The 18,783-nt window shown below is 31.8% G+C and overlaps 1 protein-coding gene across 7 annotated transcripts in view; it reads left to right on the top strand.

Moving 5' to 3' along the window:
* USP34 (ubiquitin specific peptidase 34) overlaps positions 1-18,783 on the top strand; it is a 240,420-nt gene that overhangs the window by 154,462 nt on the left and 67,175 nt on the right. For all 7 annotated transcript variants that reach the window (XR_011569295.1, XM_070798851.1, XM_019970352.2 and 4 more), the window contains 11 exons: positions 577-699; positions 820-903; positions 1,409-1,495; positions 6,790-6,990; positions 10,111-10,193; positions 12,944-12,984; positions 13,166-13,290; positions 14,286-14,438; positions 15,376-15,480; positions 17,301-17,356; positions 17,448-17,568. Coding sequence is in view for 6 of the 7 variants with exons in the window: in XM_070798851.1 (XP_070654952.1) it covers positions 577-699; positions 820-903; positions 1,409-1,495; positions 6,790-6,990; positions 10,111-10,193; positions 12,944-12,984; positions 13,166-13,290; positions 14,286-14,438; positions 15,376-15,480; positions 17,301-17,356; positions 17,448-17,568 (1,179 nt within the window). In the remaining variant the exon portion in view is untranslated. The remainder of the gene's footprint in view (positions 1-576; positions 700-819; positions 904-1,408; positions 1,496-6,789; positions 6,991-10,110; positions 10,194-12,943; positions 12,985-13,165; positions 13,291-14,285; positions 14,439-15,375; positions 15,481-17,300; positions 17,357-17,447; positions 17,569-18,783) is intronic.

The raw sequence follows: 18,783 nt of genomic DNA, 5'->3' as shown, positions 1-18,783 counted from the left end.
TGAGCAACTTCACTTTAGGTGATTCTTTACGTGATTTTAAGGCATTCACTTTGAAGAAATTGGGCCTAGAAAATGGGAGTTGACTCATTGTAGCTCTGTAAATAACATTGTTCAGCGTGCACACTAAGTGTGAATAGCACTTATAAATTGAGAGTAGAATAATATTTTAAAGTTTGTGTGTTTGTATATGACTTTTTAAATGGGTAGGTGTCACATAAATATTATATACACACTGTACTACTGTATCCTTAAAAGTTGACACATTCAGTTAGGCTGTGTGTTTTTTATTCAGAAGATGGTAAATTACCTCAACTGTTTTGGAGGATAACAGATATATTTTTTTCCTATGCTGCTATTATATATTAATTTTAGCAAAATTTAAGGAATAATTGGTATTTTAAGCATATGGTTAGTTCCAATTATATATTGCCCTTCGTATATGTAATATTTGAGTTTTTATATATAGTGTCAGTTTCTTTAGTCTTCACCACCCCGCCCCGCCCCTGGGTTTGGGGAGGAGGTGTGGTTCTCTTAGGAAGTTGGTTTGAGAAACCTTTTTTCTTTTTTTAATTTAAGAGCAATGATGGACTTAATTGGAAAGAACTGCTCAAAATTAAAAGTGCTCACAAGCTGTTATATGCCCTGGAAATTATTGAAGCACTGGGAAAACCTAACAGAAGAATAAGGAGAGAGTCAACGGTGACTGCATTTCCATTATTATCATCAAATGCTTGTTTTCTCTCTGGAGCAAAATTCCAGAGTACATTATCTTTTAATCCTCCTGCCACCCTTCCTTATTTATTTTTGCCATTCCCACAGGGAAGTTATAGTGATCTCTATCCAGATTCAGATGATTCAAGTGAGGATCAAGTGGAAAACAGTAAAAATTCCTGGAGTTGCAAGGTTTGATAATACATGTTTTACAGTGTCTTGGTAAAAATAATTGATCTCGTGTACCAAAAGTAGGTACCATAATTATTGTTTTAAAGTAACGTACCATTTAAATAAAGCATGATTTTTAAATTATATATTACTTTAATCACATTAATAAACTGAGATTATTTAAGGCCTTGGTGCTTCTGTTTTTAGCACTTTTTTTTCCTTCATTAGAGTACTGTGTTAGGACATCCCAGTGCCTGAAATTAAATGGTTAATGGAATACAAAGTATGTATATAGATTTTTGTAAGAATCTTTTCAAAAAATTCTTGAAAATTAGCTGTTGTTACTTTATTGTATACAAGTTATATTGGTTATTTAAGCCAAAGAATAATTTCCTAAATGAAAGATACATAGTATTTTACTTACACACACAGACATAAACACACATCCAGTCACTGAATTAAAAAGCAGATTTTACTGCATTATGTAGCTGCTTTCCTCTTACCATACTCTTGCAATTGCTTACAGTTTGTTGCTGCTGGAGGACTTCAACAGTTGTTAGAAATTTTTAATTCTGGAATTCTAGAGCCAAAAGAGCAGGAATCCTGGACTGTGGTAAGTGAAAATTCACCCTTTCAACCAGTTACAGTAGCTGATTGCCACTTCTATAAGCCAAATCCATGAACCACTTGCAAGTGTAACTTTTCCTGCAAACTTTATTGTAGTAAAGGAGGGTGGAGTACAGTAGAAATAAATTTAAGGAAAAATAAGGAATCTGGTGAGCTAATTATTCAGTAAGAGTTCTCAGTGTCAACTCTGTACAAATTTTAAGTGCTAATATTAATGGTGCTGAACTATAATTCATGAACATTTTTTCTTTAGCTTGGTAAGTTATATATTAATGTTTATATAGTCTTAAAATTTGGGATGGTTTTTAAGAAAAACTTGGTTTATGTCTTTAGTTTTTTGAAAATATTCTTTTTTTTGTTTTGACCATTTTTTCCTTTAAGCAGCACTACTCAAAAATATATTTCCAGACCATTTGTGACTGGTCTGCAATGAAATAGGTACAGAATTTGAGAGTAAGCCTTTAGAAATTTTTATAGCAATTGGACATTGATACAGTATTTTTTAATAGTATTTTACAAAATTATTGATCTTTAACAAAATGGAAGTTTTAGGAAATAGTACTTACTGCTGTTAACTTGAAGAAGCACTGTCCTATAATATTAGGAAAATAAAATTGCTTACTTGTGGAATATTTTAAAATTCATAATGATGGACCAAATTCTGTAATCTAGTTTTGTCTGAAATGGAAGGTATGCTCGTTTCCTGACCTCCAGCAAAGCAGAATAGCATTATAAAACATTGCATTCAAAAATTAATTTCTTAGTACTTGTTTTTTAGAATTACTTTAGAGTCCAGGAGTCAGATGTTCTTGATTTATTATTGAGTGCTGCTGCATCCAGTATATTAAAAAATATATACTTTTTAAGACAGGTATTGCTATCTGTTAAGATTTTGTTAATCTTACCATTGGTTTCAATACTTCTTTGCCATTTTTATTTTACATATTTTGCTACAGATATTTTCCTCCTTAGAATAAATACCTCTGCAATAGTAATTGTTGTTTTTTGACTTTTAAAACTCGGATGTCTTTTGTTGTGTTTTATTGTTGTGTTTTAGTTTTCTCACTACTCTTTCAGAATTATAAGGTGCCTTTTAGTTCTCAGACAAAGTGAGAGAATTTAAAAATTTTAGAATAGTTATATGTTGTTCATAGGACTTTTGCTTAAAAACTTATGTGTTTTCTTTGAATAAAGTTTACAGGTAATCATGTGCTAAAGATTTTCTCTGTTTTGCTTTAAAATTATGGATACTTTTATGAAGTATTAAGAAAAATTTACTACCATATGGCACACATTGTAGCTTCGCAACGCTTGAGATGGCTAGTTTGCCTGAGACATAAATTGCTTTCAGATTGACTGAGATCCACTATTCATAATGTATCTCTCAATATATTAAAGAACACTGTGAATAGTCTTACGATTCACAAACTAAATTTTCATGAAGTCCAATTTTTCTGTTTTTTCTTTTGTTACTTGAGTTTTTGGTATACTCTCCAAGACATCATTGCTAAATACAGTGTCATGACCCTTTGGTTCTGTGTTTTCTTTCAAGATTTTTATTGTTTTTTAGGTCTTATATTTGGATCCTTGATTCACTTTGAGTTAATTGTTGTTAGGTAAAGCTTCAACTTCATTCTTTTGCATGTGGAGATGCAGGTTTCCACCATCTTTCTGTGAAAAGACTCCTTTTGCCACAGTGAATGTTCATGGCATCCTTATCAAAAATCATTTAACCATATAGATGAGGGTTTGTTTTGGGGCTCTCAGTTCCATTCTTTTTTTAAAGCTATCTTTATGCCAGTACTTCACTGGTATCAGTTACTGTAACTTTGTAGTAAGTTTTTAAATCAGAAAGTGTGTGTCCTCCAGGTTTGTCCTTTTCTTTCAAGATTGTCTGTTTGGAGTTCCTTGAGATTCCTTGTGAATTTTAGAATGAATTTTTCTGTTTCTTCAAAAATCATCATTAGGATTTTGTTAGGGATTGCATTGAATCTGTAGGTCACTTTGGGTGGTTCAGTTCAGTTCAGTCGCTCGGTCATATCTGACTCTTTGTGACCCCATGAATTGCAGCACGCCAGGCTTCCCTGTCCATCACCAACTCCCAGAGTTCACCCAAACCCATGTCCATCGAATGGGTGATGCCATCCAGCCATCTCATCCTCTGTCGTCCCCTTCTCCTCCTGCCCCCAATCCCTCCCAGCATCAGAGTCTTTTCCAATGAGTCAACTCTTCACATGAGTTGGCCAAAGTACTGGAGTTTCAGCTTTAGCATCATTCTTTCCAAAGAAATCCCAGGGCTGATCTCCTTCAGAATGGACTGGTTGGATCTCCCTGCAGTCCAAGGGACTCTCAAGAGTCTTCTCCAACACCACAGTTCAAAAGCATCAATTCTTCAGCACTCAGCTTTCTTCACAGTCCAACTCTCACATCCATACATGACCACAGTAAAAACCATAGCCTTGACTAGATGGACCTTTGTTGGCAAAGTAATGTCTCTGCTTTTCAGTATGCTGTCTAGGTTAGTCATAACTTTCCTTCCAAGGAGTAAGCGTCTTTTAATTTCATGGCTGCAGTCACCATCTGCAGTGATTTTGGATGGTATTGATATTTTAATAATAAGTCTTCCAGTCCATAAATGCAGGATATGTTTCCATTTATTTGTCTTTAATTTCTTTGAGCAACTTTTTTAGCTTTCATTGTAGAAGTCTTTCAGCTCCTTGGTTAAGTTCCTTCCTAGGTATTTTATTCTTTTGGATGCTATTTTAAATGAAATTGTTTCTGTCATTGCCTTTTCATATTGTTCATTGTTCATGTACAACTGAATTCTGTGTGTTGACTTTGTATCCTTCTACTTTGCTGAGATCATTTATTAGTTTTAACAGGTTTTACATGGAGTCTTTAGGGTTTTCTGCATCAGTAACAAACAGATAAATTTACTTCTTCCTTTCTAATTTTGATGCCTTTTATTTTTTGTGTGTATTGCTCAGGCTGAAACTTAACTCTATGGTATTGAATAGAAGTGATGAAAGCAATTGTCCTTGCATTGCTCCTGATCTTAGAAGAAAAGCTTTCAGTCTTTCACCATTGAGTATGATTTTCACTGAGTTTTTCAATATGACTTTTGTTTATTATGTTGCACTAGTTTCCTTCTGTTCCTATTTCATTGAGTATTTTTTATCATAAAAGGGTGTTGAATTTTGTCAAATGCTTTTTTCAGCAGTAATCAAGATAATGTAGTCTTTTCCTTCATTTTGTTAATATGGAGTATTTACATTGATCAGTGCTCATATGTCAAACTATCCTTGCATTCTAAGAGTAAATCCCACTTGGTCATCCTTTTACTATATTGCTGAATTCTGTTTACTAATATTTTGTTGAGGACTTTTACATGAATATTCATAAAGAATATTAGCCTGTAATTTTCTTGTAGTGTCTTTTGTCTGGCTTTGGTATCAGAGTTAATGCTTGCTTCATCAAATGAGTTACAGAGTTCCCTCTTCAGTTTTTGGGAAAGTTTGAGGATTATTGGCATTAGTTCTTCTTTATGTTTGTTAGAATTTATTAGTGAAGCTGTCAGGTCCAGGACTTTTGTTTTTTGGGAGATTTTTGATAATGGAATCAATCTCCTCACTAGTTATAAGTCTGTTCAGATTTTCTGTTTCTTTTTTATTGAATTTTTATAAGTTTTGTGTTTCAAAAAATTTGTTAATTTTGTATAGTGTATTGAGTTTGGGGACGTAACAGTTGTTTGTAGTACTCTCTTAAAATCTTTTTTATTTCTGTAAAATTAGTTGAAATGGTCCCACTTCTATTTCTGATTTCAGTAATTTGGTTCTTCTTGTTTCTTAGTCCTCCTAGCTAAAGGTTTGTCAATTTTGTTCTTTTTTAAGAACCAGCTTTGATTTTCAGTGATTTTTTTTCTTTAGGTTTTCTTATTCCCTATTTTATTTATCTCTGTTTTGATTTTTATTATCTCCTTTTTGCAACTACTAGCCTTGGGTGTAGTTTGTTCTTCTTTTTCTAGTTTGTTAACCTCTAAAGTTAGATTAATGAGAACCTTCTTGTTTTTTAATGTAAACATAGTTATAAATTTCCCCATTAACATTTCATTTGGACCATGTTTTTTTATCTTCTTTTGTAAAGTGTCTGTAAATATCTTAGGGATTTTTGTTTTGTTTTTTTCTCTTAGTAAAGAGCTGTAAGACTTTTTTCCTTAATGAATTTGGACAAGTTTTTTTGGTCAAGTATATGTATTAAGAATATTTGCATTCAATCTGTGGTTTGTCTTTTCTTTATATTTACAGTGTCTTTTAAGCAGAGAAGTTTTCAGTTTTAATCCTAGCTAAGAAACCTTTTTTCTAAGGTCACAAAGATATTCTATGTGTTGTGTAAATTTTATAGTGACCTTTTACATTTAGATCTGTGATATATTTTGAGTTAACTTTTGAATATGTAGAATGAGGGTGAGGTTTTATTTTTCCATATGGCTATCCAATTTTTCTAGCACTGTTTGTGTGAAGAAATTTTTTTCTCACTGAAATTTTGTGATACTTTTCTTGAAAAATCAGTTACATAGTATTGCTGTGTTTCCTGGTATATTGGTATAGTTGTAACATTTAGTAGAAGTATTAGGAAAAGAAGAGAACAAGGACCATTGAAGAGAAAGCTCTCATACATAGATGATGTTCTTATTTATTTGAAGGAATTGTTTTATTTAAAAAATTTTAATGTAGAGCTTTAAATCAGTTAGAAATTTTACTTTCCATACTAAGCAGTATCTTATTGATGAGGTACTTATTTTATTTTACATGTACATTTGTAAAGTACAAAATTTCAATTGAAAAGTTATCAAATTATTGAGAATAGTTTTCACTCCCAAATATTAGAGTATATGCCACTTAATGTGGAGAGACAGCTTCTAATATTTTTGCCCTTAATGCTAGTTTTGTAGGTAAAGTATTTTAATAGTTTTATTATTTCAGTTCATTCCAAGCAGTATTTTTTGTATCTTGTTATTATATGCATTTGTATGATTATTTCATGATAGAAATACAAGTATCGTTTTCATTTCATCGAATACACATTTTAGTTATCTAGTGTCTATTTTTGTAAGATTGGGTTGTTATTAACCGTAATACATGAACAGGAAAAATTTCATTACCTCATGGATTAAGTACTAGCTATAATTATTTTCATTTTCTAGTCTTTAATTTCAGTTTGTATGGTGGCCATGTGAAATTAATGGAAATTAGGTAAATAACATTTTCTTCTTATCCACAGTGGCAGCTAGACTGTCTTGCTTGCTTGCTGAAGTTAATATGCCAGTTTGCAGTAGATCCATCTGATTTGGATTTAGCTTATCATGATGTCTTTGCCTGGTCTGGTATAGCAGAAAGCCATAGGAAAAGAACATGGCCTGGCAAATCAAGAAAGGCTGCTGGTGATCATGCTAAGGGTCTTCATATACCAAGATTAACAGAGGTAAAGTAGAAACGTTACCATTAAACTGTAGTAAAACACTTGTCTTTTAAGAGAATTTGTTTGATTTTACAAAATGAACAACACTGATATCTATGAAATGCTATCCTAAATCACCACAGTATGACCTCACAGCAGAAGTTATGCCTTCATTTATTTTAAAGCAGTAGCAATTATGAAGGAGTAAAACTTTTCAGTTCATCATCCAAATTACAGATTGAATTTTATGCCATTCTATATGTTATCTAACTGTAGAGTTGAGTTGATTAGTTGGTCTCAATAATTTTTATGCTGAATGGAGGATCCATTCAGAAAAACAAACTACACTAGGTATTCCAACAGAGTAGATTTAAAATTGAGAACTAATTTTATTCGTATGTTTCAGAGTTGTTTAGTTACTAAGTTGTGTCCGATTCTTTTGTGACTCCCTGGACTGTAGCCCCCATCTGGGATTTTTCCCAGACAAGAATACTAGAGTGGGTTCCATTTCCCTCTCCAGGGGATCTTCGCGACATAGGAATTGAACCCGTGACTTCTGCATTGGCGGGTGGATTCTTTTCCATTGAGCCATCAGAGAATCCCATGTTTTGAAGGGCTATAATTTAAAAAGGGAATGTTAAGGTAATGCAGGCAATTTCACATATTTTTGAGGAATATATGTAAAAGATTATAACTACCAGAAGTGAGAAGCCTATAGATGGGATCTTGCTGAACTGGAGTTTAGGCCTCTGAGGAAGTCATTCTGTTACTGATTCTGAAATCAGTTTCCTCATCTGGTTAAAATACTTTTGGAACAGTGTTAACAAAAAAACAAGAATTCCCTGGTGGTTCAGTGGTTAGAGCTTCATGCTTTTACCACCCAGGGGCCCAGGTTTGATCCTTGGTCAGGAACTAAGATCCCACAAGCTGCATGGCACAACCAAGAAAAAAACCCCAATACAAAACAAACAAGAAAAAGCACGTAAGGTATCTCTCAAGTATCCCAGGTTGACAAACTTAAAAGAAAGCCAGCTGGCTGAGGAGAAATTTACCAGCCATTATAATGGCAGAGCAAGTTCACAGTATGGTGGGTTTGGAGCTGAACAAAAGTGGCACGATAACCAGCACATCCAGCAATAAAATTAAATCTTTCTGACTGTGGATTCTGTTGTTCATACAATCAAATATTTGCCCTTCCACTGTTTCTGTCAGTGAACTGAACCGGGGAAGGTTGAAGATAAGTTTTTACTCGGTCTGTTCCTTAAATTGTAATCATTTGAGGACAGCAGCTTACCTCATACCTGTTCAAGAAACTTCAGAGCAATGAGTTGTTACTGATAGAAAAATAAAATACATATACTCATATATGGGATTTTTAAATAATTGGCTAAAAAAAATTTGTTCAAGTACATAATTACTAAAAATACTTAGAATGTACAATTGAGGAAATTCCCTAACTGCTCAGTGATTAGGACTCTGCACTTTCACTGCTGAGGACTCAGGTTCCGTCCCTGGTCAGGGAGCTAAGATCCTGCAAACTGTGATGTGGCAAAAAAGAATATACAAATGAACCTTCCCCAGAGTCACAGGTCATTACCATGGATTCTCTTTTTATGTGCATATTTTTTTCTATGCATATGCCAATATTATAGTTCTAGTTTAGAAAAAGAGCATATGATATATTTTTTTCCTTTGTTTATCATTAATAATTAGAGCATAGTATGTAAATCTAAGCTATTTGAGGGGAAATTTTTGTTACTCTTTTTCTCGAGACAAAGTCATCTAATAGAAAGAAACACTAATTCCTTTACTAATTTATTGTCATGCAATATTTCATTTATTATCCTTCAGTAGCCTTTTGGAAGTTTCAGATTCCAAATTTAACTTTCAAATTCCAGCCTAGGTATAGCTTGTCTTTTTTTTTTTAAACTTTTTATTTTGTATTGGGATAAAGCCAATCAACAATATTGTGATGAGTCAGGGAAACCGGAAAGGGACTCAGCGATACATATACATGTATCCATTAGCCTCCAAACTTAAATATAGTTTTTCTTAAAGATCTCCTTATTTTGTCCGGGACAGCTTTAGTTGCTGCTCTCTTCTGTTGATCATTTGGCACATTGCATATACTTGTGTTGCAGTGCCTTTTTTTTTTTTTTTTTTTTTAAGTACTGTATTTTTGTCTGCTCTGTGTCTTTGTTGCTGCAAGGGCTTTTCTCTAGCTGTAGCAAGCAGGAGCTACTCTTTAGTTGCAGTGTGCAGGCTTGTCATTGCCGATGCCTCCCTTGTTGTGCAGCACAGGCTGTAGGGCACGCAGGCTTCAGTAGTTGTGGCATATGGGCTCAGTAGTTGCAGCTCCTAGGCTCTAGAATGTGGGCTCAATAGTTGTGGCTTATGGGCTTAGTTCCATGGCATGTGGGACCCTCCCAGATCAGGGATCAAGCCTGTGTCTCCTGTATTGGTGGTCAAACTCTTCTCCACTGAGCCACCAGGGAAGCTCCTGCAATGCTTTGTATGTTATCTGCTACATGGACTAACTTCCCCAGGATAGGAACAGTGCTTTTTAGAGTTTAGTGGCCAGAATGAGTTTGGGCCTGCAGAAAGAATTTAATAATTCTTTATTAAGTTAGCAAATATTTTTTCTATTATATAGATTAAGAACTGAGAAATTTAGTATTAGAGTCATACAGCTTGAAAATAAGTCAACTAATGTTGAACCTCAGGATTTTAGATCTGGATTCCAAGCTTGGTTAACTATAGTTTTATTTCAAGTGAAAAATGTTACTTCATCTACTGCCCCCCAAAATCACTGGCATGTATAATGTATAATTTTTCTTGCACTGTTGGGTGACATGCAGATAATTTGTGGGCCAAATAGATAATCTGTGGACCAAATAGAGAGGATTTGCCTGTGTATTTTCTAAATTTTTATTATTTTCTTTTTAAAGTTGTTATTCTTACGTTTGTTTATGAAAATCTGTTTTTCTAGTATTTAATACTTTTGTAGTATTTTCCAATAACCATTTTTAGAGTATTCCTTATATTTTTATAAATAAAAATCAAAGTAATATGGAGTCTGTTTAAAATGCAGTTTTGTGCTTTAGTGTACTTACAGATTTTTTTAAAAATGTTTTTATTTTAAAGGTATTTCTTGTTCTTGTCCAAGGAACCAGTTTGATTCAGCGACTTATGTCTGTTGCTTATACATATGATAATCTGGCTCCTAGGTATGATGTTTTTATATTATGTATGTATGTATAGTAAGAATACAGTGTTTAAAAATTTTAATCTGGAAAAACTTGAAATCTAATAGATAAATGGTTAGGGTATTTTAGTGCACTTTCATATCATTCATTAAGACTTGCATATTGTTACCAACGTTTTGCAAGTTTTTATAGCATTTTCTGTGGGTGTCCCTGTGCACACGTTTATTTACAGGTTATCCTAAATTCTGTAAGAGTTTAGACATATGGTCACTTACCCATAAATAGTTTGATGTGTTTCCTAAGACCCAGGACAGTTTCCTGACCACTATAGTGAAATACAATTCAACATTGATATAATATTATCTAACATCTTATCCATACTCAAATTTCCCCATTAATATTCTTTATAGCAATTTTTTCCTCATCCAGGATAACATACTATGTTTAATAGTCATATTTCTTCCATTTCCTGTAATAGGGGATTTTTCTTATCCTTTCTTTCATGTAACAGACATTTTTGAGCATCCCAGGACAGTTCTTTTATAACACCTTTCGGTTTAGGTTTTCCTGATTGTTCCTTACAATTAAATTCAGACTATACCTTTTAGCAGGAATACTCCTTAAGTAGCATATCTTTCCCAATACATCCCAGTGATAGCAGTTTGTCTTATTATTAGTGATTTTGATCAGTCAGTCTGGTTTCATCCAGATTTCTCTACAGTGAAGTTTCTGATTTTTCTAATTAAAACTACCCTATGGATTACAGTGATGATGAATCTTGCCTGAATTAAGTATCAGTACAGTGTTTGCAAACTAGTGATTTTCTAACTCAGCCATTCATTTTATGTTTATTAGTTGACATTTTATTGTGAGGAAGAGCTTTCTCTTCCTTTTATTTAGTATCAAGTTGGATTTTTTAATGCAAGATAATTCATTACTATTACTGTTCACTTTGCTTATATGCCTTAGTTCTGGAATCAGTGTTTAGGAAGCCCTAGTTGTTGGCGTGGAACCAGTGAAATATGGATACTCATGGCTCCTAATGTTAACTTTCTTCTGGGCTCTCAGTAGATAAAGCTGGAAATATTTATTTAAGAATATAGTTTAAACCTGTCATATGATCCAATTTATTTGGGCTACATTGGCGATTTTTAAAAAATAATGTACAAAATTTTAATAGTGTATAAATGATATTTGCTAATACATAAAGACCTGACTCTGTATACCTTAAATAAATAACCTTAAATAATACCTTAAATACCTTAAATGATACATTAAAGCATGTAGAAATATTTTCAAGTACTGTTTTCTCTAGGTGTTATGTTGGGCTTAAGCTTGCCGTTGTTACTCAGATGATTTACAGAGTTCATGTAAACATGTTTCAAAGTGCTTATTTATGGCTAATAGCTAGTTGTTTCTTTTTAGATGCTTTTAAAAGTCACCTTCATAAGCAGTGGTTGAATATAAGTAGCATGATTATTTTAAGATTATTTCTTTTTTAGTTTGTCTTTCTTTAGTGTTTGTCTCTATTGAATTTGTATTACTTGATTAATACTTGCTTTACCTCACTGACAGTATAGTTTTGTATGTACTTTATCTGATTTTGCTCACCATTATTAGTGTCAGGCACTTCACCTATTAGTTATAAAACTTAGGAATGGATAATGTGGGGAAACAAAGAAAGTGCAGTAACTTGACCTTGGTTTGTATGAGGAAAATAGATTTTCTGTACCAACTACCAGTTACTCTCCTCCAGATAAATAATTATTAACTTCTTCTCCCTGTCCTCTAACATACATTCTATATACTTCCCACCTTCAGTTTATGTGGTGCTGGGAGGTTTATATCAATTAAGGTAGTTAGAAAAAACTTACTGTCTGTTACCAAAAATCTTCAAATGCCGCAGATTTAAAAGGTGCATGAGTAGGCTGCTCTTGGTAAAGTTAAATATATTAAGCCAATATGATAAAAGTTAAACATGAAATATGACCAGATCTTGACTTACAAGTTTTAACTTTTCAGTACCTTTTACTTAAATCAGTTATATAGATTTTGAAATTTTCAAAGGTGTTTTTTAATTATAAAAATTTAATTATAACAAAGTAGGTATCTAGAGATCTGTGCTTTTCTTAAGAAAAAAAAAAACAGCAATTTATTTGTAAGGTGAACCTAAATTCCTGTGTAATGGTGTTATTAAACTGAAAATTTTTACTGTTTAGTTTTCTTTAAATTGAGGTGTAATACATTTTCCACTGAAGTTACTAAAAGTATCATGGGGAAAAAATAGAACTGAAGCAATATAGAATTAAATTAGTTATTTTTCTCTACTTTTCAATAATTTACTTTTAACTATTCCCAGTGAAAATTGAACTTACCCATACAAAAAAAAAAGGTCATTTTATGCCAGTGTATGATTTTTTTCCTTTTAGAAGTCTTATATTTAGATTCTAAACCATTATAACCTTTCTGTTTGTAATGCATGTCACTTCAGTAACCAAATTTTTAGGCACTGTGAGAGTGCACTTAAGTCAATATGGGATTCACTCAGATTTTATTTATTAAATATGAAGTCATTTAGTGTTTGTTATAGTAAGATTTTGCCAGTGATTCTTTAAACAAAAAATGAAGACCGTGGAAAAATAAATTAGTATCTTTCATAAAAACCTATTATCTTTTGGGAAAGTTAAATGATAAATATAGTAAGAAATAGAGTTATTTTTTAATTCATTGCTGAATTTAACTATTCCTGGTGGTATGTTTTTACTTTACAGAGTTTTGAAAGCTCAATCTGATCACAGGTCTAGACATGAAGGTAAGGGTTCCACAAAGTTGATTTTTAATAGATAAAGATTTGGATGGCTGGAAACTAAAGATTTGGATGGCTGGAAACATTTACGTATAATACCTTTCTTTAATAATGAACATTTTGTTTTCTTTATAGTACAAGCCTTTATAATAATTTTTATAGTAACTTTTTTCCAATTTTTCTTTAGTTTCACATTATTCTATGTGGCTCTTGGTGAGTTGGGCTCATTGCTGTTCTTTAGTGAAATCTAGCCTTGCTGATAGTGATCATTTACAAGATTGGCTAAAGAAATTGACTCTCCTTATTCCTGAGGTAAGCTAAAGTTTGAAGATTAGCAGTACTCTTCATATTTTTTCATATTATTAGCACTGATAATAAAAAGAGCTAATGGAAACAAATGAATGTGATTCCATAAATATATCCTGGAAAGTACTTACTAATCCTTTAAGATCTAGAGTATTTTGAACTATGTACACTTCAGCGTGAATGTTACTGTGTAGCATTCATGTTTTTCTTCTTTTTGTAGTATTTGTTTACAGAGTGGTTTCTTTGGGGTTTTTTGTTTTCTGAGGGTTTAGAAAGATTTGAGCCTTTATTATTGTAATTTATATTTTAGAGAAATTTATTTTGCTTTATCTAGTTGAGAGTATCCTTAGATGCAAGAGAGACTGACAATAAGTTATATATACTCCTTTTGTTTCATTGTTGACACTGAAGTCAGTATAATTTTCACCAATCATATCTTGATGTTACTCACACCATATCCTAAATGAAGTAGTAGAAACACTTATTAGTACACTTAGCCACGATATTCACATCTTTTTTAGAGAACATTTTCTGGAATTATTAGCTTTGTATTGAATGCATATGTGTTCTTGTTCTGGCTCTGTCCCAGGTAACTATTCTAACATTTGAACAAGATTCTAAAATCTGTAATATATTTTGGTTTAAATACTTCCTAAGTTGCTTCTAGTTCTGAAAATATTTTTCTTGTTACTTAATCATGTAAATTATTATGAATAATCTCTTATCAATCCTTTTTGTATTTGTCTGTTCTTGTATTTATTTAGTTTTTTTTTTTTTATGGCCGTATTTGGGAATTTCCAAAATGTGTTTACATATTGCTGTATATACTTTGGGGTACTTCATTTGATCATGTATTATTTACATGCCTGAGTATGTGATCAGGACATTGTGTTTTAAAATATGTTATTAAAGAAGCCATCTAACATATTATTTCTAGCAACGTTAAGATTAATTTCTTATCACTGACTCAGATTATCTTTGGAACTTGCTTTTTCATTTAGACTGCAGTCCGTCATGAGTCTTGCAATGGTCTTTATAAGTTATCTCTATCAGGGCTGGATGGAGGAGACTCAATCAATCGCTCTTTTCTGCTACTGGCTGCCTCAACATTGTTGAAGTTCCTTCCAGATGCTCAAGCACTCAAACCTATCAGAGTAAGATTTTACTGTGTTCAACAGCAGTTTCTATTTCTGCATTTTCATTTGCCCCACGTTTATCATTATATTATTCTTGCAAGTCATTTTGAATACCTGTTTACTATTTATAGTTTTCACCAGGAGGATGATAGTTATATAGTTCTTAAAGTAATAGCATTGTGACGTATTGTGTCCATGTTACACTTTAAGGATAGATTCTATGTGCTTTGGTTTCAGCTCTGTGGGATCTCATGGGTATTCTGTTTTGGAAATAACATTTGTCTTTATAAGTTTTGAGCCTTGTGTTGATAAGTTGAATGATAGAAACATCATAAATGTAGCTCTCTCCTTACTCAATCACAGTTGTTTTATCTTTGTGATACTTAGAATTTTCAACTTTATTCATTGCTAGCCTTGTAAACCCCTTCTCCCACATAATAAATTCAGGGCCCATTAATAAGTAAATTGTACTAATCTCTAGAAATATGATGCATTGTAGGATTTTTCTTCTCCATATTTACTGTCATTGACTGTGTAAGAAATGTAATGTTCTTTATTTTTCAGATTTGAAAACTATAATAGACCATTACATGTGGGTAGATTTATATATACTCATTTTCTGTAGGTTTCTTGTGTTTTCACATTGTCATTGAATTTTTAGTTGACACTACACTATTTAGTATTATACATTATTCATATCTTTTCCAAGTAGTTTATAAGTAATTTGAGAGTAATGTTTTCCTCAAACTTCTCATCATTCACTTATGTACATAGTAGTTTTAATTTTAAAGAAACCAGGAGTGTCTTCTTCAGAATTTTTTGGTTAAATTTTGAATACTGTTTAGTTTGTAAGGATTTAATTTTTTTAATAAACCCTAAAAGATTTTAAAATATAATTTTAAGTTCATTTTCCCCTTTTAAACTATTTTTACAAAGTTTAAATTTTTTTTGATAGATAGATGATTATGAAGAAGAACCAATGTTAAAACCTGGATGTAAAGAATATTTTTGGTTGTTGTGCAAATTAGTTGACAACATACATATAAAGGATGCTAGTCAGGTATGTTCAGAAAATTTTACATTAACTTGTTAATGGAGATGAATTATGTACATGTATCTTTGTGAATTTTGTAAGTCCTTATCCTTAAGGGCATTTTTATCAGTCTGTAATGAGTTGAAAATGTCATAGTTTTTCTACTTCATTTGTACCTTTGTGTTTTGCTCTCATTCCTTCCTTTTATTTTGACCTTAGTTGAAATGTCTTTACTTGGTACTTAGTTTCCTGTGTCTTCAGAGTAAGATCTGTGGGTATAAAATCTTATTTGGAGTGTGAAATTTAGACCTTAAATATACAGATTTCTGTAATAGTAAGTAGATTTTGAGTATATAAAGTAAAGTTGAAGTTAATAGAAATCACTTTTAAGCTAAAGAGTACTATCAGTTTTCTGATCTTTTAATTTTGTTATATGAGACTACAATGATACTCCTGTCTAACAAAGTCATTTAAAACAAGTCCATTTCGAAGAAAAGCTTGGCCACATAAAAACTTTTTTTTTCCTTTTTATAAATTTAGTAAGCTAAAATAAATCTACTTGATCTCACAGAAAAGTGAGAAACACTTGAAAAATTTAAATTTAAATATTTAGGAAACCTTTTCTGTCAATTTTTTTCATGTATTTCAATCAAAGTCCAATATATACACTATGTATTTAAAAGTCCTTTAACGTTTGAGCTTTCTATTTTAAGGAGCAGTTTACATCTGAATTCTTATTCTATTTTACATTTGAGAAATTTAAAAATCAATATTGAACCTGTTTTAATTTTTTCTTTCAGTTTTACTGAGTTATAATTGGCATACAGCACTGTGTAAGTTTAAAGTATACAGCATAATGACATATACATCATGAAATGATTACCACAATAAGCATAGTTGAAGATTATCATCTCATACTGATATAAAATTAAAGAAATGGAAAGAGATTTTATTTCCTTGTAGTGAGCACTTTACTCTTTCAACAACTTTATATAACATATAGCAATGTTAATGATATTTATCATGTTGTATATTACTAGTATTTACTTATCTTACTGCTTTTGATGACCGCTTCCAGGTCTTCCTCCCCCTAGAGCATATTTTAATGTATTTGACATTGTCCATAAAATACTAACGCCAGATAGACATAGAATTTTTTTTTAAAACCTATGGTCGCCTATTTAAAGTAGGAATCTGTTATTTCTTGCTTGGTAGTCAAAAGTAATTTTCCTTCTTGGTTATCTGAGTTTCTTTGAGAATCTTCTTTTTTGTTTATAGCCGTGCCACATGGCTTTCAAGATTTTATGGCCCCAGTCAGGGACTGAACCCACACCCTCTGCACTGAAAGCGTGGAGTCCTAACCACTGTACTGTGAACCCTCTTAAATTAGATTCTGTTTTATGAAATCTGTTTTAATTTTGTTGCTCAGTTATAATGAGAATAAAGATTTCTGAAGTGAACTGTCCATTTAAGTTTATTTCAAAAGGTGCTATTAGAAGCAAACCTTGGTGAATTGTATAGTATGTGAATTATATCTCAGTAAAATTGTTAAAAAATAAATCAGACCTAGTGTTTTCTCATTAATAAATTGCTATGGCTGTCATAATTTATTGCCAACAATTCATTGATTTTTTTTTTGAAGGACTATTAATGGTGTGTTTACAACTATAATTTTATTGATATTATGTATAAGTAAAGAGTAGTTAAATACTTATAATTTAATTGGCATGTTAATGAAGAATTCTTGTTACTTAAAAGTAAGGATTTTTTTGTTTTGTTTTAGTAAATACTGAAATACTAAATGTAAAAATCTGTATTTGAATTTTGTATTTTCTTTTTGTATTAAGACAACACTGCTCGACCTGGATGCTTTGGCACGGCATTTGGCTGACTGCATTCGAAGGTAAAACTTGATGTGAAATTGACAGTTTTGTTGCATAAAGATAAAGGAAGCAACTGCATGACCTATCTTGTTTTGCTTGTGGTTTTTGTAGCAGGGAGATCCTCGATCATCAAGATGGTAATATAGAAGATGATGGGCTTACAGGACTCCTAAGGCTTGCAACAAGTGTTATTAAACACAAACCACCCTTTAAATTTTCAAGGGAAGGACAGGTTGGTAATAACACATCCAAGTATTTATATGAAATAAAACTAAGCTTTTTAATATTGTTTCCTTATATGTGGATATGTTAAATCTCCTTAAACATACAAATATAAAGTTTATCAGAACTTTATTACTGGTAGGAACAGTGAACTTTGAATAAGATGAATCCTAGAAATATAAATCTTAGCCTTGTTTTTAGAATGCAGAACAAGTTTTAATTACTGTGACTGAATATAAAGAGGCCATCTATACTTAATAGATTTTTATAGAATTGAATATTTTGAATTAGTAGCACATGGAATTAATGTAGTCATTGTGGAGTACTTATTGATTCACACCTTAAAGGCCCATTTGACACAAATTCTATAATTGACTGTTTGATAACACCTAATAGCTCTATACCAACAAATGTCTAATTTCTCTTTAGATTGTGTTATTTACTGTCACTGGCACTTTGTCCATGTTTCATTAAGGAAATTAAGTTATGGTTTGGAGTATTGCTTTCCTGAGGTTACTGATCATCTTAGGAAACAGGAATAACCAACAGAATGGAAGATTGTCCGCCATGAACATGGGCTAAGGGATTCTTAAGATAAACTTAAAGTGATAGTCTGACTTGACTTAAATCTGCGCTGTTACCCCTATTGCACAAAGCCCTGTTTTGTGGGTTTTCTCCTGGATCTTTTAAAATTTTTCTGTTAGTCTCACTGGGAATAACTTGACTTATTTATAGTCTTGCTTGGTGGAAGTCTTATGTTACATTTAAAGCAATATGTAGTTTTTATTCCAAAGTGTAAATATATTAATTGATCTGATAATGTATCATTATAAAGCAAAACATCATTTTAAAGAAAAAGGAATTTTTAGGTAGTGCTGATAAAGGTAAGATTCTTATATATTTTAATTTCAAGTGATGTTTTGGTAATGGCCTTCCAGGACTTTCTGTGGCTGTATTAAAGACAAAGGTATATATTATGTAAATACGATTCTGTGATTTGTGTTCATCATTTAAAATGAATCCAAAAAGAGGGAGAAAATACATTAAAAACTTGAATACATCAAAGAGAAATTATTTAATTTTTATTGACATTGATGTTGTCTATATTTGTTTAAAAAACAAAAACAACTGCAGTGAACATCTTTGTATATTTGTTCCATTGTATATTCATACTTGTTTTCATGTGTTTTAAAGCCATTTACTTGTATTATTTTTTCTCCGAGTT

The sequence above is a fragment of the Bos indicus genome, chromosome 11 (assembly GCF_029378745.1).
Source record: "Bos indicus isolate NIAB-ARS_2022 breed Sahiwal x Tharparkar chromosome 11, NIAB-ARS_B.indTharparkar_mat_pri_1.0, whole genome shotgun sequence".
NCBI classification, from domain to species: Eukaryota; Metazoa; Chordata; class Mammalia; order Artiodactyla; family Bovidae; genus Bos; species Bos indicus.
This window is presented reverse-complemented; position numbering and strand designations above follow the sequence as displayed.